Source organism: Chlamydotis macqueenii, chromosome 17 (assembly GCF_036417535.1).
Source record: "Chlamydotis macqueenii isolate bChlMac1 chromosome 17, bChlMac1.mat, whole genome shotgun sequence".
NCBI lineage: Eukaryota > Metazoa > Chordata > Aves > Otidiformes > Otididae > Chlamydotis > Chlamydotis macqueenii.
The window spans coordinates 1,319,170-1,344,022 of NC_141572.1; the positions used below are offsets into that span (position 1 = coordinate 1,319,170).

Genomic DNA, 24,853 nt, shown 5'->3' on the forward strand with positions numbered 1-24,853 from the left:
AACCCACTGCCGGTGTCCTGTCCAGGGACAGGTCGAGGGAAACAATCCATCTCTGAGGCAGCGCTGAGCCGCCCCGGCTGCATAGCGCATTCGGGAGAATGACCCAACTGCAGCCTGACAGGAGGTGAAAACAAATGATTTGTCAGTGCTGTGAGAGCCCAGTCCGGTAACTGGGGATCAACTGGAACGTGCGCTTGCTGGAGACTGAGCACGCAGGATACAGAGAGAGCAGAGACGGAGATGACCACACCAGCACACAGCGACGGCCACTGGCACAGACACCGCAGCTCTGTGTGGCGGGATCTGAAGTGGGATCCCCTGCGAGCTGAACTGCATTTTCGTTTCATCGTGAAAAGGAAAGTTTGCCTGTTTAGACCAGCCACTTCTGGAGTCTTCCACTGCAGTCACCGTCACGGAGCGGTACACGAACGCACAGACATTTTGGTGCCTTGTCAAACCTTAACTTTTCCCAGCAGAAGATACCCACACCCAGAATGTCAATAACCTCTTTGGTTTTTTTTTATTACTCTGAGTTTTGTTGGTTTCTTTAAGGAATTACCCATTTCTGATTTTCCTTCAGTGCTAACACAACCAGCCCAACACGTCCTGGAGCACTATACTGCACCACAGTGCCGTAAAACCCGAAGTGAAAGCTGAACCCCAGCTGCGTTCACTTGTATTGCACCCAAACTGGGACTCAGTGACCTGTTCTGGCCCCACAGGAAAGGGGCCTGGTTCCCAGAATACTTAAAATATTCTACTGTGCAAGAATTTGTTGCACGCTTACCTATGTGTACATGAGACAACTGACCACACACACTATAAAAATGTATTGCTTCCCACAATAGTGACTAGCATTTAGTCCACCTCACATTTGGTCGTGTGTTCCATAGTCCGGAACCCTGAAAATCAACCGAGACGTGGATGAGACATGCCCCGGTTTCCTTACGCGTTTCCTTGCTGCGCGTCTACAGACTCTGAAACCTCACTTCCTGCATAGTGACAGATTTCTGACAATCCGGATAAATCCTCACCTGAACGCCGTTACATTCTCTGACAAGAGCAGGATCATCACCCTCGAGGAGCTCCAGCCGAAGGAGTGAAGTTCCTCACCGAAGGATGACGGCAGTTTGTCCCTTCCCGTGATTTTTGTTCATTTACGACGTGATGCCAGCTACATTCCTTTGTCACCAGCTTGACGCTACGGTCCATGTACAATCAGCAGCTATCGAAGAGTTCTGCCCAGCTGTCAGGAGGCCACCTTCTCTTGGGAGACACCTGAAAGCAGGTCCATCCAAACTGCGACCCGCAGCTGTTCAGACTGAGGCATTTTTATCAAAGGTTTTGGCTACACCACCGCGAGAACATACTCAGGCAAATTGAGCAGAAACATACCTGGACCCATGCAGAAAACCACGGTGTGCATCTCCACGCACAAAGAGACACCAGGACAGCTGAAGCAGTCTTCACCAAGCAACAGACAGAGTGCTCAATGTTTCTGGCAATGTTAGAGAAGTCAAATTCTGCTCCAAACCATGAGGGTTTACACTTCTTACGTAAGGTTCCATCTCTGCCACAAACACCGCTCCTCACTGACTCAGACTACCCGCACTGCGTGGGAGAAACGTTCCGAAAATCGTTTCCAAGCAATCGGCGCCTGACAGTTCTCAAGGAAGAGAACCCATAAGCAGGGGAATGGGAAAGCATTGGTTGGTTTGCTGTTGTCACATTTTGCTGTGGTTGTTGACGGCTAAAAAGTGCATGGCAGGCATCTAATTCATAAAACCTATTCTGTAGTGTATGGAATCCACCGTGTGCTATGCCAGGTACACAATAAATATGAATCTTTTGTTTTTAGGCATCAAGAGTACATTATTTTAATTACAGCTTATACTGAGTTGCATTCAGTTAGCTATTTGCTTGGCACGGGACATTTTAAGCTGAAGAGCTGACCATGCAAGCACAACAGACTTAAGAAAAACCCTTCCTGCGAAACTTCAAATGGTATCTGGATCGAATGCTTCTCCGTACAGAAGTAAAGTTTTTATGAGTGTGAGCAAAGAGCAGCAGAGACACAATTTGCTTAGGTTCAACCCAAAAGTTCCTGCAGTTGACACATGACATTGGCAGTGACAGTATGGTCAGCTTTCTACTCTCCAGGGTCGGATTTTTTTTTGTGAAAGAGATCTTGCTCGCATCGTTCATTCTTGATGTCCCATCATTCCTGTGATCCAGAGTTTGACCTGGTGACCCCTGGGGAATGAGATCCTCTCCCAACCATCTCCTGTCCCCATTCCCTGTGGCTGGACTCCTGTAAGCCACGGCCTTTTGTTTCAATGGGCAAGAAGCAGGAAGCCACAGCGGCCAGCAGGCAACATCCGCTGTAAACCACCAGCGTTAAATAGACTGAAGATTCCAACATCACCTGCAGAAAAAAGCCAGAAAACACAAAAAAAGCCTTATCACAGAGATAAGTATAAATACTAAGGCAGTAGCAGAAAGGTGGCATTGCACCACACACAGAAACTCCCTGCCTCTCACAAATCCCACCTCCCGGTGGTGGCTTCCGAAGTGCCCTCAATCCAGCCAGCAGCCCACCTCTTGGTTATTTAGCCCCCATCGTAGGGACCTCTGGAGCAAGAGGTAAATTCAGAGATGAGCCTGAACTCTCCTCAACAAACAGGCAACACCAACCCTCCTCCAACGCATCGTGCACAGATTGCCTTTGGTTTGGCCCTTACAGCAGAAAAGAAGGTTCTCCACCACCTTCCTGCGCCTTCAGCCTCAGAAGAAGGGATATTACCTGAGCAATGAACGGGGTTATGAGGGCTCCCACTCTGGCCATTCCACTGCACGTTCCCAGGCCCAAAGCACGTGTGGCTGTCGGATAAACCTGTGAACAAAGCATCAGCCCATTAACGCTACCGGGAAGTTCTCTTCCCTCCAGTCTCCTAAATCAATGGAAATTAATAAGCAGTACTACAGCAAGCTCTGCTAGACAATGACAATGAGATCATCAGCTCGTATCTGGGGTAAGGTCCATTGTGAAGAGGTCATAAAGATGGCTTTCCCACCATGTTCTCACTCCCCTTAAAAATTCTCATTACAAAAACAACCCCCTTACCTCAGGAGTGTAAACATAAGCAGCCTGAAATCCTCCTGAAATAAAAGCTCTTGCAATGAAGAGCAGCACAGTAAGAACATTTCTGTGAGAATAAAAAGGAGAGCAGTGTTTGGGATTGTTCTGAACAATCTGTTTGTTTAACTTGGAGGCAAGTGCAACAAAAATGCTAAATTGTTAGAACGATTTCTTTTGATTTTTAATGAACCCTTTGTATTTTTTCTGGACCTTTCATATAACAATGATGCCAACCAATCTGCGTTCCCACAATCACATCAGTTTTCTAAGTGTATTCATTCTAACCGACAGCTGTGGCCTACTGAAATAAGCAGCAAAGGCCTAAGCTTAGCTAAACAAGAAAAATATATTCCACGCTGTGAGTGGTACTAATGGCACACATGAGAAGGAAATGAGGGCGCAGCTTTTCTGCTTAAAACACAGGAACCTAGGTACCACCTGGATATCTGCAACTTTGTAAGGCTTCTTACGACAAGGTTTCTGTGCTATAGGGTTTTGTACAGTGCCTGAAAAGGTTTCAGTTCAGAGAGTTCTCCTCTGGCTGTGAGGCCATTTCTTGTTTGCCAGCCCCAAGGTGCAGACATTGTCGCATGCCTGTGGCATGAAGGCCAGATGCAGTCAGAGGCAGACTCTCAGAGCTCAGCTGGAAATCTGGTACCGTTAAGATTCAAGGGCAGAGCTGCCAGCTGACTTATTCTTTGGAAAATCTGCATGGAGGTACTGATCAATACAAAAGTGCGAACCCAAGTTCTGCTGAAAGTCGGGCCCCATGCATCTGCAAAGCCAGCACCAGGCTCCAGCAGCCACGCTGTATACAACTCTGAGGTGGTGCCAGTCTGTGTCCACTGCTTCTCGCATAATTGTGCCATAGCACTTAGACCACGGAGAGCCCATCACAAGGGAAGCAGTCAGAGCAGCTGAACGGGAGGCAGAGACCGGGCTTGGCTGTGAAGCACTGCTGTGGTACAGTCAGCCTGGGGAAACACAGGCAATGAACAGCAGAGAGCAGTATGTGAACCAGCTACTGAGGCTCACGGCATCAGATCTGACTGAAAAATTGTCCAGTGGTTACCTCCTACTCAGATATAAGCTCTTAGTTTCCCCTTTGGATTTCTCTGTCCATAAGATTATAGTGAAGCATTTCTCCACTCCTGCTTCTTTTAGTTCCCTTCCAAACTCTGCTGAGAAAACCTAACACCATCCTTAATTCTTTGTTCAGTTGAGCACGATCATCTCACAGCTTTTCAAACCACCACTTCCAGTTCTCCTGCCATAACCAGAGAGAACATGGATGAATCACATATACCAGTTGTTGGCCGTGTTTTACTTACCTTCCAACACAGAGAAACAGCAGAAGACTGCAAAATGAGAAGACAAAAAAGGACAGGGCCATGGTTTTCTTGCGGCCTATCCGATCAATAATCCACAGGGTTACTAACACACCTGTAGAAGGAGACAAGTTGGGAACTGAGCAAAGGTGGAAAGGGAACTGAGCAATCAACCTGTTAACCACTGGTTATTGCAGTGGTCACCAACGTGAAGGCTAAAAATGCCTTATGTCTCATTGGAACATCTTTTGTTCAACTTGTGACCATTCTGATCCTGCTATTCTTCCTACTGTGAGACTTAAGAGCTCTTTAGAACTTAGTATTTTCTTTCCGTTGTGTTATTTTTGTGCTGCCATCAAATTATTTCTCACCTGCTCTTCGATAAAGGAAACAGATCAAGCTCTGCAAGTCTGCCAATGTTAAGTATGCTCTCTTACGCAGCTTTTCCAGATCCTTTCAAAAGCTAACTTACAGCAAGCCAAGCGTCAGAGCTGCCAGTGTCATATTCAGACATATTTCTTACTCCTACCTTAGCCTGTGTCAGGATCAAAGCAGTCCTTTCAGCTATAACATCAGTCCAAGAGCACATACTTGCTTTTCTGTCCAATGTCCACTGACATCATTCCCAGAATGCCTGTTATGCAGGACAGCCCTCCTTTTAGGTAGCAACTACACATATTTACCAGTCACAGACTTACAACTTTTCACCAGTTAAGTGCCTTCTCTTTCAGCATTTATCCCTGGAACTATAATGCAGAACAGTGAAAATAATTTGACCGCTGCCTCCCAGTATTATTTCAAACAGGTTAATACCGAAAGATCATCTTCTACATCTGAAGAAACAAAGGCTGTTACACACTGTCTTGCCTGTCCTGTGTCAGGCTGTTCATTGAAATTGACTGAAAATCATGACACAGAGCTTTAGGGAGCAAGTTCTCCATTGATTCACGACACCCACGAACCTTTTAAAATAGCTCTGGAAAGTCATTTATGGATAAAAGTTCAAGTGTTTCTGCCCATTTGATTTAATCGTTACTCCTCCTCTGAATGCCTACCATGTTGCTTGGCTGGAATCCACAGTCCGACAGACCATTACAGCTTCACAAAGCATTACTCGTGATTTTATCTGCAGTGATCGCATGGGCAGCAGAGAGAGCTACAGCTACTGCGTGCACTGCATGTATCTAGTAGCCCAAGCAAGGAGCTCCAGTGCTGCAGGAAACACTGGCATTAGGCCAGCCAGAAGAGCCCATTTCATCGCTCGTACCAGAGCCCGTTCCAGTCACACTGAGCCACTGGCAGTGCAGAACTGGGGCTTCTTATTGCCACTCACCAGGAAATTCTGACAGCGTTGTCCAGAGCAGATCAGTGTAGTCTTCCTCTGTCAGATACTCACAGGTCAGGCTGCACTTTGCTTTAACTTCTTTCCTTCTACTGGATACTGGGGGAGGAAAAAGAAAAAAACCCAACATTTAATATATCTTAAGTAATCTCTTCTCTGCTTACCTTCCTTTACTCCTGCTCTGTCTTTATCACTCCTACTGCTGGAACTGACAGAAGGGATGTACTGAAAAGACCCTGCTGCACAGCAGGTATGTTCCACCTGGAAGACGTCGCTGAAACTGAACAGTTTATAATCTTATTTGTGGCAGGATGTCTTACCTCTGCAACCACCACTATCAGAATGAAAACTTCTATTTCCTTATCAGCTCTACAGGTTCGGTATTTTTCAGTCCAGGGCTCATGACACTGAACAGAATTAACATCAAACTTCAATTTCTCCCTACATAAATTAGGATGCTAACACTTCATCCATACTTTGAGAAGAGTGAATAATACCGTGTCTTTGTGAAAACAAGTATTTTTAAAGGAGGCATGGTCCCTTGTGGAGGCTAACCAGAGTTAGACCTCTCAAATAGTTAATACACTGTTGCACAAGCTTGGGATCTGTGTCTTCTCCCAGTACCACTCATCCTCTTTCTATAATTTTCCAACTATCAGGCAGTTTTCACTAATTACAAGTGTTCTGAATATAATCATGCCTCCCCTGGGGAATCAAACGTTTCAAGCCTCTTCTTCATGCAGTCAAAGCACCTTTTTTTTTTTTTAAACACAAAAATCTGCAACAAAAAGGCTGATGGTTTCCCACAATTTTCTTTTTTTTTTTTCTCAGTAGGCCTGCACAATCTGAGAATCTGGGAGCTCCACAGCAGCAGTTATCTCCATTTCAGAACTAATTAGCCCTGTCAGATCTGGAAACTTGCATTCATTCAATGACTTCTTTCTCAAGAAGAACAGATATTTTTTCCAACAGGTCTCCCTTGTAGGTTGCCTTGCTGTTTTACATTTTGGGCTCAGAGACCCTGCAGGACCTCTCTGCATTGTGCAGGAGACAAGGAACAGACTGTCAAAAATGTTTTAAATAAGTAACCCTTTAAGTGGATGCCTTAAAATTCAGGCTGGCAGCCACAGTCCTTTCCAAACCAACAGCAGAAGGTGATCTAACAGAAGATATCCCACCACTTAACAGGGCATATTTAAAAAGAAAAGATGGACTAGTACTCACTGCTGCAGACGTCTCCTGCTTGGAAGAACTCTGTAGTTAATAAAACTAACCCATAGTATGAAAAAGCATTGGAAAACCTGCAAGGAAGAAAATGAGAGAGGAAGTCTCAGCTGGTCAAATCTATAGTAAACAACATGAATCCAAATTGAACCTACTGTGTGAGGACTTCCACTGAGTGCTACCTCAGAGCTATTTCCTATCAGCATTGAGAAAATGAAAGGGCAATTAGATTGAGAATGGTAGTGATGGGTGGTTTAATAAATTACAAATCAATACAGGTTGGGGTTTTATTTGAGGAGGAAGTTTCTGTATTTTAGTGATACTGTAAAACACCTCCACTAAAAACCATTTAGGATTGTGCTGGCACTGAGCCATTTATATTTCTGCTTACCATATAAACCAGAGTAACAATGTGGTCCATCTAAAATGGGGCGTAAAAAGGTCCCTCATTTTTCCTCGGTCTTCCTGTTGAAAACAAGCGCAAGTCAGATGATCAGGGCACTCGTTGGTGCTGGACTGGAGGACACACGGTGGCAGGGGATAACACAATACACAGTACTATGTACTCAGGGGATCTCAGGATGAGTGCTTGGTTTCAGCTGAGGGCTCTTCAGGTTGTAGGAGCCACCCTGGAGCGGGGATCCATGTAAAGAATTCCTTTGCCAAGGGGAATTCTCTAGGAGCATAACGTTATGAAAACCAGTTCATGCACAGGGCACACTACTCCTCCACAAATCTGTCATAACAAGGTAGGGCTGGGAAGAGGTAGAGCAGAACTTCGCCAATCCGCAGGTGGCACATGATTCATGTGGCCCACAGCCAGCTCCTGTAAATCAGAGCAGCCCCTCAGGGCTTCTGATCTAGAGTAAGGAACTACAAGCAGCCCTCCTGCAAGCAGATCCTTTGTAACTGAGTGGTTCTGAGAAAAAGGGAGTGAAGGGCTCAGCCCATAAACTTGTGGTTAAGGAAATGTACTTTCCCACTCCATCCTGAAAACAAAACCATCCACAACTTGGAGAATACTCCCACACAGCCCATCAAAATTACGCTGACCGAACCAAGCGTTTGTGAAAGGCACAAGAGCTCAAATCCTCACTGATCCAGACCTTAGAAAATCAAACCTCCGTCTCTGATTAGTAAGACGCTGTCATTACCAACAGGCTCCTGCCTAGCTTTACAACTTTGCTGTTGTTCAAATCCCCACATCTCCCTCTGCTGTCCCTCCTTGCTGGCTAACTTTGAAACTTTCTTTTCTTATGAAAGTCTGCTCTTTGTTCTGTAAATGCAGAACTGCTTTATATGTTGACAGGGGTGCTGAAAAGTTGGCCATATAGAGCTGAAATGGAAAAAAAGAAAAAGAACTAACACAATTCATACAGTAATGCGCAGCTCAGAAGTAACAGCCTGAATTACTCCATGCATTCGGACTGAATACGAGCCTGCAGCTTTCCCACTCCAGAAAACAAGGATTAGATTAAACAGGAGGTACAGCTAAAGAGACAAATTCCATCTTGTGTCATCAGTTCTGATCTGAGCTCTTCGGAGGCCTCAAGGTTTGATTTTCTTTAATAATAAGGTCTTAGAGTGAGGTTAAATAACATCAATACTCACTGTAAAGGTCCTTTTCACTTTCAGGATTTTCATACAAATAAAAATGAGAAACTAACTCTTCCTCACTGTGAAAAAGGCACATACGATAATCTTTCACTTTTTCATTACTGGTTGAGGCATTAAAATTAAACTTAACCTTGATTATTTGCTTATAAAAATACATATGAACGTAGCACAGTTTCATTGTATCCCATACTAAATGTGCCTATTACCTGTACGTACCTGTCTGGAAACAATTAATTTTCCCAAAGGCATTGGAGCTCCATTCTCTGTTGCTATCCGCTTTAAAGTGGCAATTGCTTTTTCTTGGTTTCCAGATAATACATCATACCTGGCGCTTTCTGGCAGCCACTAGGAGAGCAAAGCAGAGCACGTGCACTATGATGTCAAAACCACAGCGATAAACGAACTGGGGATCTTCTTCGTGGGCTTTCAGTGGGAAATCTCAGTGACCCCAGCAGACCACTCACAGAGGAAAGGATCACAGAACTAATCTTTAACAATCCAGAGATCCATCTTTTGCCAAACGTCAAACTTCTGGCTGTAAGAACCTGCAAAACCCCACTTTCACCATAAAGTCAGAACTCCAGTCTAAAATCTTTCCCTTCAGTTACCTGGGTTTTATTTCTGAGAAATGTTAGGCATTTTTGCAGGGTTTTTTGCATTATACCTTCTCAGTAGGAAAGGCAAAGAATCCAGGGCAGATAACAAGATGCTCTAGGCACTCCAAAATTTGCATTTTTAAGCTAACAAGCATGTCAGCACCTGTATAACTGCAGGTATTCCTGAAAAACAATGACAGTGACTAATGAATAATAAGAGCTGCTAAACAACCTGACAAGGACATATATATTTGAGAAGATTGAGTGATTGGCAGATGTATTCGCTAACAGCGCACTAAAGCTCAGGGTAAACTCATATACATCTTATTTTAGAATCTGAACTGCACTAATGCAGATTTTAACCCAGATTTTCATGGATTTTTTAAGTGGACAGTAATTTTTAAAGTTACGCTTTTTATAAAATTATTTAAAAATCTAAAGGGCAATCAGGGAAATAGCAACAGTTTTTAATAAAATGTTGACTCCACTGAGCTTAGTTGAAACAAATTATTAAATTGGAGAGGTTTCCAGGCCTGATTTCGTTTCACAAAATTCCAGCCCACCATTGTCCTCCAGCAATTACAGTCACATAAACACAGCTCTCACTGGAATGTTTTTACTAGCACCCTGTTGAAATAGCAGCATTTTTGTCATTATTTCAGATGTTTCAAAGAAGACATCAAGAGAGAGCTCAAAACTGTCACGATTTCCTTCAACTAGGTTACAGAATCAGCTAGAGACGTGATAGACTGATGGAACGTGCGTCAATCTTTGAAAGAATACCTACAAAACACAGGACAGCGAAGAGCAAAAGCGGGAGGGCAGAAAGAACGAGAAGCCACCGCCAGCCAAGAGTGGGCATCACCAACACTGCTAGGAGGACTTCAAAAACAGTCCCAATGGCCCAGAAGACCTGCCAGAGGGAAAAGAAACGGCCACAAATGAGAATAAGAATGCTCTTAAGGCCTCCTTCTCTGTACCATTCCAAGATACGCTTGCTAGGGACAAGTGGAGAAAGAAATGCCAGAGACATTTCAAATACGCACCACTGTATGGACACAGAATCCAGACATTTTAAGGGGATTTGCTCAAATGTTACAGAAGCTAAAATGTTCAGTTCTGAAAACCCAGCATCAACTTTCTCTAGACACTCATGTTTAACTGTAGGTAGCTTCTCACAAGGCATAGCCTCCTCACATGGTGTTTTCTAAGCAAAATGTATCTGTCTATGGGTATTATTCCCAGTACCACCATGAGATTTACGGTATTTGTTTTCCTTACCAAAACCAAGCTACCAAAGCCACAGAGTTTGGTCTGCAGATGAAAGAAGGAATTCATACCTCCTTAGCAAATAACGGAGCTGGCATCCTCTTGCATATCCTACCCACGCAGGATTATTTTCCTTGAGATTATGAATCCACTTAGCTCATTATTTAATGCTCAGAATATATCTCTAACCCAGGGCTGCTCAGAGGTAGCCAAACTGAGGCAGAACAAAAGTGACACAGAAAGGAGTAATTCATCTACTGAAGTCTATTTATGAAAGATTAATCAACTGAATGTAGGACCAGCCAGCAGTTATCTTAGAAGACTGGTTTTGCATTGAGAAGCTGTTTCAGTTTGTTGAGGTCTTCTACAAGGATGCTCCTTCCAAACTGCCTGATGCAGACAAGTAGTAGTGTTCTCTGACCCAGCAATCATCCATTAAAGGGCTGCAAATTTTGTCTTGAAGTATTTACATGGCAAAATCCTGCTCTCTGTGACTTTGGTACATTTGGATTGAACATGGGGAGCTGAATTTAGCCCTGCATTACTGAGCAATCAGTTCTCCACTATCCATTACTGAGGTGTAGATTAATTCCACCATGAAACTAGGTGACACCCAAATGGCCCTCCTTGTGCTAACAGCAGTAAACCGGATGCAAGTTAATTTGCAAAAAGGCAGATTCAACAAAAAGAGTGGAGCGTTACATGAAGTCTTTATGTTGCTTTTGGACCTCAGCTAGTACTAGCGTATGTGGGCAACCTCAGCTCCACGCTAACTTGGACATCCAAGTTAGCTATGTGTGAGACTTCTAGTCAGTAGGATTGAATGGATGGAACAAAGAGCAGAATTTATCCCTCTAGAAACCAGTACGCATAGCTACCCTGCTCACCTCTATTAATAAAATGCATTTTGCTCTGGCTTTCATTGGCAGGAACTCCGCATATAAGGTTACCCTGCAAAGAGTGAACATTGAGAAAAATATCATGTTAGCACTTTGACAAAAACGCCAAGTTAGCACCATGAGAGAGGTTCAAACATTTGTTTCCCTTTTATTAAAATTGCCAACCCACAGTAGGAACGCAAAACCCTTCCTAGCCCTCAGAGTCAGCAAGGCTGCAGACACTGGTTCAGACTCCCCTTTCCACAACAGAACAAAACCCCCTTAGTTCATCATTGCAACAGAGGACAGAATTTGCTCTGTTCCTGTGATTTTGTAACCCTGTAGTTGTTAGTTAAATGTAGCAGTTCTTGATGCATGTGTTTTCACAACCTTGCTCTGGCCTAGGACAGGCATTACGCCTGTTATTTTCAGTGTGGCGCACCAGCGTTCAACATAAACTCTTGCTGGGTAAAGTATTTCTTCAGGGCTTTACAGCTGGCTCAGAGAATTTCACATCAGTCTGCTCTGCCAGGTTTCAATTCTCCAAGACGTGAACACTTTCAAGGTCTGATCGTGTTACTGGTATAAAACAATTTGCATTCTTTTATTGTGGGAATTAAAAAATAAATAATCTAACTCTGCAGAGTCTTTGTTTCATGACTGTGCCAAAGGGTAATGGTATGGCTTCTCTGGGAGCATTTCCTGAGGATGAACGCAAGGGCCAGCAGCCAGTCAAGGCTCTCTTGTCTTCTTCAAACCACCTGGAAAGACTTGTCGTCCTTTGCTCCCACTCTGTTTGCATACCATTGACTCATCCTGCTTCTGCCTCTAAACTCCTTAGGCTTTCTTTGATGTTTGTGACAAAACTCCTACTAACTTAACAAATGGTGGATTGATCTCCAAGTAGCTTCCCAGAACTCAGTTCACTGAAGTACAAAGTTGCACATAATATCATATTAAATCAGTGATTAAGAGGAGAGGGAAGTAAAATCACATAATGGAACGTAGAGCAGTCCCCTATATATCGCAGCAGAAAACAGGAGCTGATTAACGCTGTACAAAACTGTTTTCTTGAGAGAATACTCCATATCTTTGCAAGTTTGAATGTTGGCATTCTGAATGAACAGTCATACTCAGCGTTAGATAACATCTCACAGAAAATTTCCAGAGGAGACCGCAGCTTCTCAGGTGCAGCTCCTACATAGAGGGATATCTGCTCTAGTCAGTTAATTTATTATTACCGGATGCTATCTTTCTAATAGCACCTTTCATAAAAATACCTCTCTCATACGTAAAGTAAAGCTTCCACAACACTGCAATTATACCCATGTCATTCCATTGAAAGTCAGTCACTCACATCCAAAGCTACGTAGCCTGCGTAAGGATGTTAGAAAGGAGCTACTTTCCCTGCTTCATACATATTTACTCCTCCGTGAAAGGAATCACTATAATAGTTAGAAGAAGAAACAGACTCAGCAGCAGTGGAATCCACTCTGAGTCCTGTAACCGGCTCTTTTGTCTCTCATTAAGTCACGTTGCCTTTGTGCGTTACCCGCCCCTCCAACGGCAGAGCTGCGCTGTAGCTGTTCCACGGGGGCTCCGGCGAACATCATTAATATGTGTGTGCAGCACAAGGCATGCGGAACTCTGATGCTTTGTCTGTGTTGTCCTCCTGCCTCATTCCAGTTGTGCTCAGTTGGAACTGCACGGCAGAAACTGCCTCACTGTTGGTCAGAATTCCTGTTTTACAGACACGTTACGCTTTTGTGCAGCTTCTAAAGGTGGGCAGGAGAGTGTAAAAGAAAATTAATAATACTGTGATGTTCCATCTCAGCTCTTAATCTTTTATCTGGGAATGGCACTAGAAAAGACAGGATATTGACTTGCCTTGTGAAGAAGCCTATGAGCCATCAGTCAAAGTTAGACTGTGATTATTCCAAAATAGCACCTCCATGGGGCAAAATATCAATTATTAATAAGGATAAAAGACTACACAGAGAGAGAATGGCTATACTCTTCCCTTTACATTTATAATTAAAAGCCTAGAGCAGAGTTTTTTATTCTAGGTGGAAAATTTAGAGATCCTCTCTTCAGTGAATGGAATGACACAGTAATAGAGAAATATCCTGATGCTCCCGTCTTAGAAATGTGTCTGAGCCATCAAGATATCTTCAGTGCTCCAGCTTTGGGCTGTGTGGTTTTGGAATTCCAGCTCAGGTTCAGTTGTGAAAGTTCAGGCTGACTGAACAAAAATCAGCAGTTTTACAAACACCAGGAGTCAGGGCGTTCAGGTCATGACCTATCTCACAACTAGACCATGTCATCCCTTGTGGACTCCACCAATACGATCTAGCAATGTCGTGTTTAGGCACAGCTTCAAAACGCTGTCTGTCGGGTTTTACCCGCTTCCAGGCGGGCTCTTTGGGCCTCTCATTTTCACCATGGTTTATCTGAGAGAACGAGAGAAACTTAAAAGAACTTAAGGCACATAACACACACTTTTCTGAACCCAGCCTGTTCACACAGAAGTCATTGTAAATCTGATCCACCTCAGTGATGTAATAGGTATCTTCAAAGTCTTCTCAGAGTTTAATACATTAGTTCCAAAATAAACAGAAAAAAAAAGGGTTTGGGACAACTGAACAGAAGCTTATCTTCAATTTGACATAAGCATTTCTAAAAAAAAATAAATAGAAAATAGAAAGTTTGGACTTGTGAATATTTACTTACGACTGAGGCACTCCTCCAATCCCAAAGCCCACCAGGCCCCTCAGCACCAAGATCCAGCTATACACTGGTGCAAAACCACTGAGGATCCCATAATAGAGCGTCCACAACACGCTGATCTTCAGGCCCTGTATTTAACAAACAAGCACGAGCAAAAGAGTTTCTGCTGTTAACAGCAATTACAAAACGTAAAGTAAAGCTTCAAATTCCTTTTATTTCATGGGAGGTCAATTTTGGCTCTGCTTAATCGGGTTTCATACTTGTGGACTATGACATTCGTGAACATCATGCACTGAAACATCCACACTCTAGAAATATTAGAAGATATTTTAGTAGGCGCTGAAGACTTACTGTTTTTCTCCCATACTGGTCTGAAATGTTTCCCCAGAGGGTGGAGCTGGACATCATTCCCACAAACACCACCTATGAAACACCAGAAAAAAATCTTCCCCTTAACAACGAGACAAGTTTAAATTTCCATGTGACAGCAAAGAGAACACAACTTCACAGTGAAACTAGGAAATTTCAGCTCTAACAACAGGGCAAAACACAGGACAACAGTCCAGGTATTCTGAATATAGTTCTTTCACAGCAGAGACTATTAAACATAATTATTCCCATAGTGGGATTTTTCAAAAGTCACTAACGTCACTTCAATTGACTTGAAAGGGAATTTGCTATTGCCCAGGAATGGGGATGAGTGTCAGCAGACTGTTCAAGCCAAGGTCTCTCAGCTTCTTCCAGCGGTGGGCCCATTTTCGGTAGCTGCCTTGCTTTTGTTGAGGGCAGGAATCTAAACTCAGTATGCATAAACCAAATCTCTGCCAGGTTACTCGTCAGCACCTCACCTTTATCTCACCTGTTAATTTCTGCACTACTGAATTAGACCATGCTGAATATTTTTGAGCTTTTCATAAATGGAAGAAAATGAATTATAAGAAATAACTGGAGCACACCATTTGCCACTAAATGGAATTCACTGTCTTATTTCTGAGTTGTCGATTGTTTGGGTTTTTTTTCAGAAGGGTTTTCATGACCGACAAAATAATCTTTCGCCTGCTTCAGTGCAAGGCCCCACTGAGAGTTTCATTAGCATGACTGAGGGGACGGGCCAGTGAAGACAGGAGCAAGTGCCTGGCTTGGAGAGGGGAAGCAATTAGGCACCCCTCAAGTCAGCTTTGCAAATAAAAGATCCATCCAGTGACAAACCAGTCCAACACTAGAATGTGCACTCCGGTATTATACACCCCGTGAGTCCAGCCCTGGAAGACGCTGAGCTCCCCAGTTCCAGTGAACACATGGGTGTTAACTGAGATCTGCCAGAGCTGCTCCAGGAGCCCAGTGCTGATGCAGTACTGCTCAGCCAGCTCACCTCCATTCTCAGCAGGTTGTCTCAGATTTGAATGGAGGTAAAATTAGACCTATAACTTTAGAAAAGTCTGAAAAAAAGATTGAGGTGTCAAAGAAAATAAATTGTACCCTTTTCAGAGGTGACACTACAAAGTGTAGTTTGTTCTGGAGATGGAGAGAGAAATTAAGTCCTGCTCAGTGAAAGTAACAGCAAAACTTGAGCATGTTTCCCCATCAGCACATTAAAACATAGGAATTTTTTCTGAGAAAGAAGTGCATACTCAAGCACTAAGAAGGCTAAGAAGCAGTTCTGTTTGTCAGAGCTTTTTATCTCATGTCCACTGACCTCTTCTGATTTTGCTCACCAAGAATAAAATTGTGCTGAGCTGAAAGAAGGAACAAGACCCTCCTTCAGATGGGTGGCTGCATTTGATACAGGAAAGGACATGATCTCAACTGATTTAAATCTACTAAGCATTTTGACCAATTTACTCAACAACACAAATGGCATCAAAAGCTAAAGGAAAAAGAAATGTAGGAATTAAAGTTCACGCTATACAGCTGTGGCATATGCTCAGAGAAGGGTCCCAAAACTAGTTTTCTTATCCCTAAAGGCATTGCACATTCTGACATCATAGCACCATATTAGAGGTGGTATTATGAGAGCTCTGCTTGCAAAGATCACTGGATGATCCACCCCTAAAAGCAATTGCATGCTCTCTCTCATGGCTCCCAGCCTGTCTATGTAAAAGTAAGCTTAAATGTGGTGAAAGAGAAAGATAGTAAAAATTTACCAGTCCTTTTTTAAAATTAATCGAATGGCTTGAACTTTAGGATGAGTCTGAAACAATTCATATATTTTCCTGGAAATTACATGAAACTTTGAACCTGAAACTTGCAAATTTCCTCAGTTCTCACGGAGCTCCATTTCTCCAAGCTCTGGCTTTTAAAAAAGACTCCTATATTCTTCTGAGCCAAAGGCAATCGGCAAAGGCCTTGAATAGATTTAACTTTGGGAAATAAAGCATAATGTCTGAACAACAATGAGTGGAAAAACCTTACAGAACACAGGAGCTGTCAGTTATTTTTCCTACCGATGTGAGCAATGCAACCTGCCAGCTTGGTAATCGCCACTCACAATGAAGCTGAGGAGCTAGGATACTTAAAATCATCATTTCCATAGCATCTGCCATCTAGAAGGGTAAAAAAGAAACAAAAATAAAATAAATAACTGCCTGAAAATTAGAATGACATAGCAGTCAATAACACACCTTCTTGAAATTAACCTTGTTTCTGCTCTGTGCCATTCCCACTCTGTAGGTGAAACAAAACAGTTCTGTTTGCAAGGTACAGTGGATGCACACAGTGCAGAGAAAAAAAGCAACTGGTGCACTTTTAAACTAATTTCTGATTGTCATAATGTTAAGTAACACCGGCAGAGAGGACCCAAAGAGCCAAATCAAAAGTTATCGGCGGGTGATTTCGAGGAGGCTTGTCTGGTCAGCCATCCAGGCTCATTCACTTCCATATCAAAGGGATGAGCTTTCAGCTCCTTTAGACACAGTCAGTCAGAACTGTTTATTACCTTACCACTTACTCCCTTTCTCTCTTGCACACTAGTTCTGGATTTGTATCAAATACATTGACAGAGCACCTGTAGAGCAGATTCCTCTGCTGACTGAGGATCTAAACCATGGCAGACCGTAACCTCCTGCATAGACGACAGCTAGTAAATACAGGCTCCAGATACCACTACCCTAAAATATACCACAGTAGATGGAACACACAGTGCTTCAGAAACAGCAGAAAAGTGAAAACAAAGCCCTTCTGTTCTTGATATAAAGGTTAGAACTAGAAGTACCGAGTTGCTATCCACCTGAAACTGAGATTACAGTAACACTGACTACTACAGAAAACAGAGATTGTAGCTCATGGGATGAATGTGGTAAAATCACTGCGTGAAAAATGAGATCTGCTGCTGTAGGAATAGCCTAGAACTCTACCCACTTGAAACAAGCATTTGAGGTAGAGAATCAACATGATTTTTCAAACCTTGATTTATAAGAACTTCAGAGACAGAGGAATCAATCAGTTTTTCATTACTCCACATAACAAGTTTGAGTCCAGCTGTCATTTTAGAATTTCAACTAAAATTCCTTCTTTATTTTACAATTATCTGTTTGGAGAGTATTTGTCTACAGGGAATGGCTACATTATTTAAAATCACTGAGATTCTCTGACCAATGATCATGCAATTGACCTGGAAAACAATTACTTGCCCATGCTAATCCAGTAATAACAGAGAGCTTCCACTGGAACTTTCCAAATCCAATGGCTTCCACCGCATCTTCCACCATGAAAGTATCTAGAAAGAAAACAATTCTAGTGCAGAAGTGTCTTCCTTTCCTAGTAAGAGCCATCCCTTGAGACAGCATTTTTTGTGAATGCAATTACTTATTAACTGGGTAATCTACTGAGATCTAAAATATAGGAGAGATACTTAACTTTTATACAGTTCCTACTCAGGAAAACCTCAGTGTTCTTCAGGAATTGCGCTAAAGCCAAAACAAATCTAATTTAATTCACATAGAAGTAAATCAGTGCCGCACCAATGACTCCAGCACATGTTCAGCCTACTGCTCCTGGGAGCGACTCCATCAGCCACTGAACTGCAGCTTCCTCTGGTGGGAAGTACAGGAGCTGTTCAACAGCACATAGCAACACTAGGCAAGTGCTGGAAACTGCAGAAGAATATTTTATTGCATGGAGAGCCAAACTGTAATTATTTGAATCAAGAATTTGTCCAAGACACATATATCTTAAACCATACTTTTGTTAAAAATGCTGATGGTTCTTGTTTCCCACACATTGCCATGACCTCATTATTTTGTCTGATCTGAAGAAGCTGAGATATCTCTAATTCCTTTGCTCAAGTGCAAAATGAAATAAACAACAGAAATACATTTTGATATTCAAGTTGTTTAAATCAATTTAAGTCTCAAAGTTTTAACACTGCCAGCAGTTTAAGAAGTACATTTGCCACAGAAAAGTTTTATCTAGCTAAGAGTTGGACATCCTCACAAAGCAAAAGACAAAAACACAAACCAAAAGGAAATTGAACAAAGTCTAACTGGTAAAATGAAGCAGAGATGTCGTAAGACCTCAGTTTGTGACTTTAGCCCAGGCGTTTGATGTGGTGGCCCTGAAGCTCAGCATATTGGGCTGTGGCATCACTTGCACTTTTTCGGGCAATGTGCCAACAGAAATGCTACATATATCTGCAGACTTGCACTGATGCACTGAGCCTTCTGAGAAACTCACTGAGCTCACTCCGTGCTATTCTGGCTTCCTGGTGCATCAATATGGTAAGAAATCAGTCCCTGGGAAAACAGTCATCCCACAAAATTTTAGTATGTCTTCCGCTAAGACAAAACCGACAGTTCTCGCATCTTTTAAACGGATGCCGCCTTCAGGGCAGCCAGCACTTCTCTGCTAGGCAGAAAGCAGAGGCTGGGACACGGTCATTCTGTCCCTCTTGTCCTCTAGGCAAGGAGGAGACGGGAACACTGCAGAGGCTTCATGCTCAGCCTTGAAGGTGAGCCATGTGTAACTGCTCCGGTAAACTTGGCGCTGTTTTAGGAGCACTGAGCAGTTCTAAAGGAAACTAAGTCAAACCTCCTGTATGAAACAGGTGGTGACAACTGGGTACACAACTCCTTACAAGGGTCTATTACTGATAATATAAAAACAAACACATAAAGCAAGGTAACTAAATCACGATTTTCAGGTGTAACACAATTTGCGTGTGTTGTGGTTTCCTTCTTTGATCTGGGGATCTTTAACTCCTCTAAACTCAATGTATTCGGCCTGGTTGCAACACAACTGAAACGCAGTCACCTTTCTCCTTGCAGGAAAACAAGAAACCTACTCACCATCAGTGGGGTTGGCAAATTCTTTTGGCACTGCAGCTCCATCCTCTAGCTCAACAGGCTCTAGCTCTGTCCGAACACCCTCAATCTGAATTTCATGCTCTCCTGAAATGACATCCTCATCTGACCTTGAACTTTCCCCAGTGCGGCGAAACTTGACCACCCTAAGAACACAGAAACAAGGATGAATACTTTGGGGGGTCTTTTCCAGGTCGAAGCTGCATTTGCTTATTCTTGAAGCTCTATTTGGTCAAACATCAGCCAGGTTTCCCCTCACCCTGCTGTCTCCATCCCGCATTCACAGAGAATGCTGTGACTGTTATTTGCATCTGCTTTTAGATACGGTATCCTGTTGGTTGCTACTGCCTTTGGAAAAACTGCAGGGGTACATTGCTATGTGATACGGTCCCCATTTTTGTACAAAGAGGACGATATCGTGCTAACATATAAAGTTACAAAAACATACAGGTTATAAAAATAGGATTAAATGATACATATTTAATAATCATGTTCTGTGTGCCTAGACTTTTACTGCGAATTAGACGTGGCTGGTTCATTGAATTTCAGGTGCTTTGTCCTTGTAGAAAGAACCCAAATTCAATCTTCCACATTGGTTTCATGAGAATGATTTGTGACTTAGGAGAAGCGGAAGTCCTGAAATTCGTCAGATTTTCAAACATTACTTAGTAACATAGGATTCATATGATAATTCAGTGAATTGACTGATTTTTTTTTTCATTATGGTGATGATTCTGTGACTATAAATACAACTGCTTTCATCTCTTGTTTTAAACAAAAGTCTTTAATATGATGCAATTAATTAAACACCTGTATTTTAAGAAATTATTTGATTTCCAATACTTGGTTCATCCGTGTATTCTTTGAATCTCCTAGGTAAGGAGGTGGGACAGAATGAGAAAGGGAATCAAAGGTTACTTATTTTTTCATCAAGTTCAAGCCAGGACTGAAGGGTGTACCTGCCTGCCAGTTACTGCCCTGGCACACGTGATGATGTGAGCGTCATGCTCACAGCTGTCTGTATTTTATAGCATTTCTGGCACTAGCTGAGAGATAATCTTCTAATCTCGTAAAACCACGGAGAGAACAAGACATGAAAACAGAACTTTGTTAAATTGACATAACTTCCAGGTTTTGGTTGGAGTGATTTTCCGCAATGCCCCGTGTATACAGAGGAGGTCTATTTCCCATCAATTAAGTTTCCTGTGACCAAACAAAGATTTTGAAACAGATCCACCGTATTTAACATAACAGAATCCTCAAGCTTCCTTCACTTTACCTGCAAAATCAGTGTAACTTTTTCACCTTGCCAGCTGCAGCTGCAGCAGGCTGACACGCATGTATGACACTTCTACAGGTGATCTGAAAGACTTCTCATATTTGGCAAGACCTCAACTCGTATTTTCTCTTGCAAGTAGTGAGGACACAATCAATACCTAAAAAAAGGGCAAAGTGTAGGCACTCTACAAAACGCCTATAAGCGGATCTTGGTCCAATGGTGGAGAAGAGCGTGGAGGAACGAACATCTCAGTCACCCACAGGGTTTTTTACAAAGAGAAAAGTCCTGGCCACGGCCAGCCACTCAGTCCAGCTTAGGACTTCACTGTGGCAGAAACATAAAGCAGAGTGATACAAAACAAAAGATTTTTTCTCACAGTCCTGGCACATCTATTATTTCCCTGACCACATCCCATCTGGGGAGTTGCACATATTGACTGATGACATTCTGGCAGTAACCTGGAGAGAGAGAGAGCAGTGACCATTTTGTGAGGTTACCGCCTGTCTCTAGGACAGCCTGCTTTGCAGGCTGCTGAGATGTTGTGGGATGATTTTTCCAGGTAAACAGGGCATTCCAAGATCCGTACGGGGCAAATATTCCTCGTGCTATTTTAGTAATGCTTTCATCTGGAGCAGGAACTGAAAGCTTTTCTCTGGCCTTTATGTCTTGGCAGACAAACAACAGAGCTACAAATTTTGTTTTCTACGATAACGTTTGAAGACCTTAAACATCAGAACACAGAGCAAAACCCAGGCCTCTTTGAAATGAACAAGAAAATTACACTGACCGCGGTGAAACCAGCGTTTATCTCACATTCTGATTGGGGTATGCAGAGGATCCTTTGCTCAGTCATAAGAAAAGACAAACAAAACAATGAAACCCCTCTGAACTCAGGGTCGTGCTTAGTTCCATTGAGAAACTGAATTTTAAATTTTCTTCAGCTGATTGTTTTTTTAACTGCAGTACTACTATCTTGGTTTGAATTTTCTTTTGCTGACCCTAGAGGACAAACACAAGCAATTATTACTCTCGTGTTAAAATGGTCACTGAAGATACAGTCTTCATATGACCCACCAAATACATACTCTCAGCAAACAAACACTGAAATCTGAATGCCCACGAGATGCCTTTTTTATTACAAAGGGCAATTCATACCAAAGTACCACGCATATCTTATTTGCAATGGCTTTACAAGCACCTGGTTTAACTACACAGGAAGTAAACTTTTACAACTGTATTTTTTTAAAGGAAGTCTATTACTGCAACTTCAGCAGCTCACAGCCTGGTGCAAAGGTCATTGGAGTATACAGACACCTCTCCCCCAGATTTCAGGAGGTCTAAAGTGCCGTTACTGTGTGGGATTGTGACTGAAAATCATTCATAAAATCTATGCTGGTTCAGTGTCCTAGAAAGCCGCAGGCAAAATAAACATGCCAATAAAAACCTTTCTGACTGCAAAACACCTGATGACAAACCCCTGTATTACTGTTTCCGATTGTGTAATATTTGTTGAAGTGGACTTTCAGAACTGACCATTTTGGAGATGTTGGCCCCAGATGCTGCACAAAGGCAGTGACTGATATGAAAATTGTAAAATCCTTCAATGGCAATCTGAGCAGAGAGCTATCTGGCCACATTCCTCATCACGGGAAATAAAAAAATATGTCTATCACTTAGGAACCTATGAAACAAATTGACACAATGAAGAAAAAAACCCATACAGTGATATTTACTGCTCCATACTTGCAAAATTCTTCACAGCTGAGACATCTCAGAGAGCTGCATTTGTTTGCAAGATCTCACAGCACTGAATAAGTCTAATTATACTTACACTGAAAGGTACTTCAGAACATTTTTCTGCATTTTATTATTTTTTTTTTAAAGATTGGGAAAAATGGTCTAATGAAATGACATCTTATTATTTTTATTGCCAAGCTGAATGCATCCGAACTAAGTATTTGAAAATAGCTGGAGTTCATGTCCATTGTCTCAAGTTATTAGAAATGTTACGGGACAGTTTGCTCTGTCATTGACATGAGCTCATAAATATTTAAAAGCACCTTTAAGCATTTATTCCCTGCCCTGCAAAGTCAATGATTTATAAAGAGGAATGTTTCAAAGCACCTGATAATGGAGCATTAGGAGAGATGCACTTGTTTTTAAAGGAAACATTTTGCATTCATGAAACGGAGAGGAAATGCCCGTGTTAAAAGGCAGCAATGCTTTTATCACCTTTTTGCACCGATCCAGCAACCGCATCCCGCCAGCAAGGAGCTCCTCACAAACAGCAGCCTTTTCCTTGTGCAGCAATGTTTGCTTCCCCACGCCACACAATGAGCAAATACCAAAGACTCTCACTGCAAACACACCTTTGCAAAAAAGGTTCTGATCTGCAATCAGTTCGCGGCACGGAGGAGGAAGCCGAGGAAGATGCCTTCCCTAGCATAATGTTATTTACAGTTGCCATCCACCTTGCAAACGCTATAGTAATGTTTCCTCCCAAAAAATCTTTTGGCACTTCCACGGTTTTATTCCACCCCTCCTTATTCCTACCACTATCAACTTCATGCAAAAAAAAAAAAAAAAACCAAACCAAAAAAACATTGAGTGAATTTATGTAACAAATGGATCCCTGCGTGCGCTCAGGATGCTGAGCCCAGGCAGCTAGACAAGGAAAATGGCCTGCTTCCCGGGGCCTGAGACACTTCCTAGAAATAATTCCCTTCAAACCCCCCAGGATTCACAACATCCCCGCAGCCCGCCGAGCAGGAAGGCTGCGCATCGCCGCTCCCGCGGCCGCCGGTACTCACGGCAGCTGTCTCAGCTGGAATACATCATCCTCCATTGCCGGGCTGCGTCTGCAGGAGCTGCTCTCATCGCTCTCGCATGGCGGGGACGCCTGGAGCCGCGGGCGGGCAGGCGCGGGCGGCTGGACAGCTCCGGCAGCCCGCAGCGGGCTCGGCTCGGCTCGGCTCGGCTCGCCTCAGTTAGGTTCGGCTTAGCTAGGCGCGGCTCGGCGGGGCGGGCAGAAGCGGCAGGGCGGCCGCGGCCAGGCGGCCAGCGGCTCCCCACCTCCTACTTCCCTTCCCGTCCCCTGCTCCTGTCACCACCGGTCCCTCTCCCCCCGGGGAGCAGCGTCCCACGGGCAGCCCATCGGCGGGGTGCAGGGTCGGGGAACAGGGATGGGAGAGGAGGGAGATGTCCACGAGAAAAGGCAAGCCAGGCTGGTTTGGATGCCTGGATGGGTCTGCTGGGGAACACAGCAGCCCGCCGAGCAGCAAACCCACCGAATTGCGGCAAGGGGCTCCGCAGAAAATGACATTATTACGGTGAACGCTTCAGGAACCCAAGGACAGTTCCCACATGGGATCTCTTGGTAGGGCTTCTGCGCGTGCGCTCCTCAGATGCGGAATGAGATTAGTTTGTAAAAATCTCAATTACTTACCTGGAAAAATATCCCATCACCTTGGCACATTCATCCCTGCAGGCCTTCTCCTTCCATTGGAAGAGACAGCTTGCTTGTGCGTATGCCTGTGTTTACAGAGGAATCCTTTGCAGAGAAAGGCCTGCAGGAGAAAATGAAGAGGAAATATATGATAGGAAGACAACTAGGAGACATTTGACGTGATTAAAGTTTAAAACACATTGACAAATTGGAGAAATGGCCTGAAATCAACAAGACATGAAATGAAGACGGGTGAAAGGCGCTACAGTGGGGACGAAGAATTAAGTTGTGCAAATTCAGGTGAGGGAACAATGGATGACGCAAGAAGCTTGGGCTTAGCTATGACAAACCAAACATGCTCAATTTGTGAACGGGAGTTGTTCCACTATCACACAGACTTGGTCTGTGACACTAAACCTTGAAAATGTTAGCAGGTTTTAGTACTTACAAGAAAGAACTTGCTGCTGACCTAACTAGGGTTTCAGCTCCCTTAAAAATAGTGAAAACAACTGTTTAATGAAGTATTTGTGGGCGGGAGTGGAATTCAGACGTCTGTGCACAGACATCGGCTCCAATTCAGGTAACTGTGCACCTCCTGTGGCCTCCAGCTGTGGGTTTTGGGGGATCACACAGGACCATGTGGATATCTCGGGCACCTTAGGGCTCTCTCACGTGGATCAAGATGTTTGTGCTTAGGCAACTGAATACTACC

The 24,853-nt window shown here is 43.3% G+C and overlaps 1 protein-coding gene across 2 annotated transcripts; it reads right to left on the reverse strand.

The window, feature by feature from the left end:
• Positions 1 to 497: 497 nt before the first annotated feature.
• Positions 498 to 24,255, reverse strand: SVOP (SV2 related protein). 2 transcript variants are annotated; one of them, XM_086761705.1, is made up of 16 exons: positions 24,142 to 24,255; positions 19,403 to 19,563; positions 17,750 to 17,835; positions 16,565 to 16,663; positions 14,472 to 14,543; positions 14,124 to 14,248; positions 11,403 to 11,466; positions 10,034 to 10,159; positions 8,867 to 8,995; positions 7,425 to 7,498; positions 7,034 to 7,110; positions 5,801 to 5,908; positions 4,471 to 4,582; positions 3,125 to 3,206; positions 2,804 to 2,893; positions 498 to 2,425 (listed from the first exon to the last, which is right to left on the reverse strand). In XM_086761705.1, exons 1-16 carry the CDS (start codon positions 24,156 to 24,158, stop codon positions 2,219 to 2,221), a joined length of 1,629 nt encoding a protein of 542 aa, XP_086617831.1. In that variant the 5' UTR covers positions 24,159 to 24,255; the 3' UTR covers positions 498 to 2,218. The 2 variants fall into 2 exon arrangements, with proteins under 2 accessions (XP_086617831.1, XP_086617829.1); XM_086761703.1 differs by lacking the exon at positions 24,142 to 24,255 and adding an exon at positions 23,507 to 23,671.
• Positions 24,256 to 24,853: the final 598 nt, after the last annotated feature.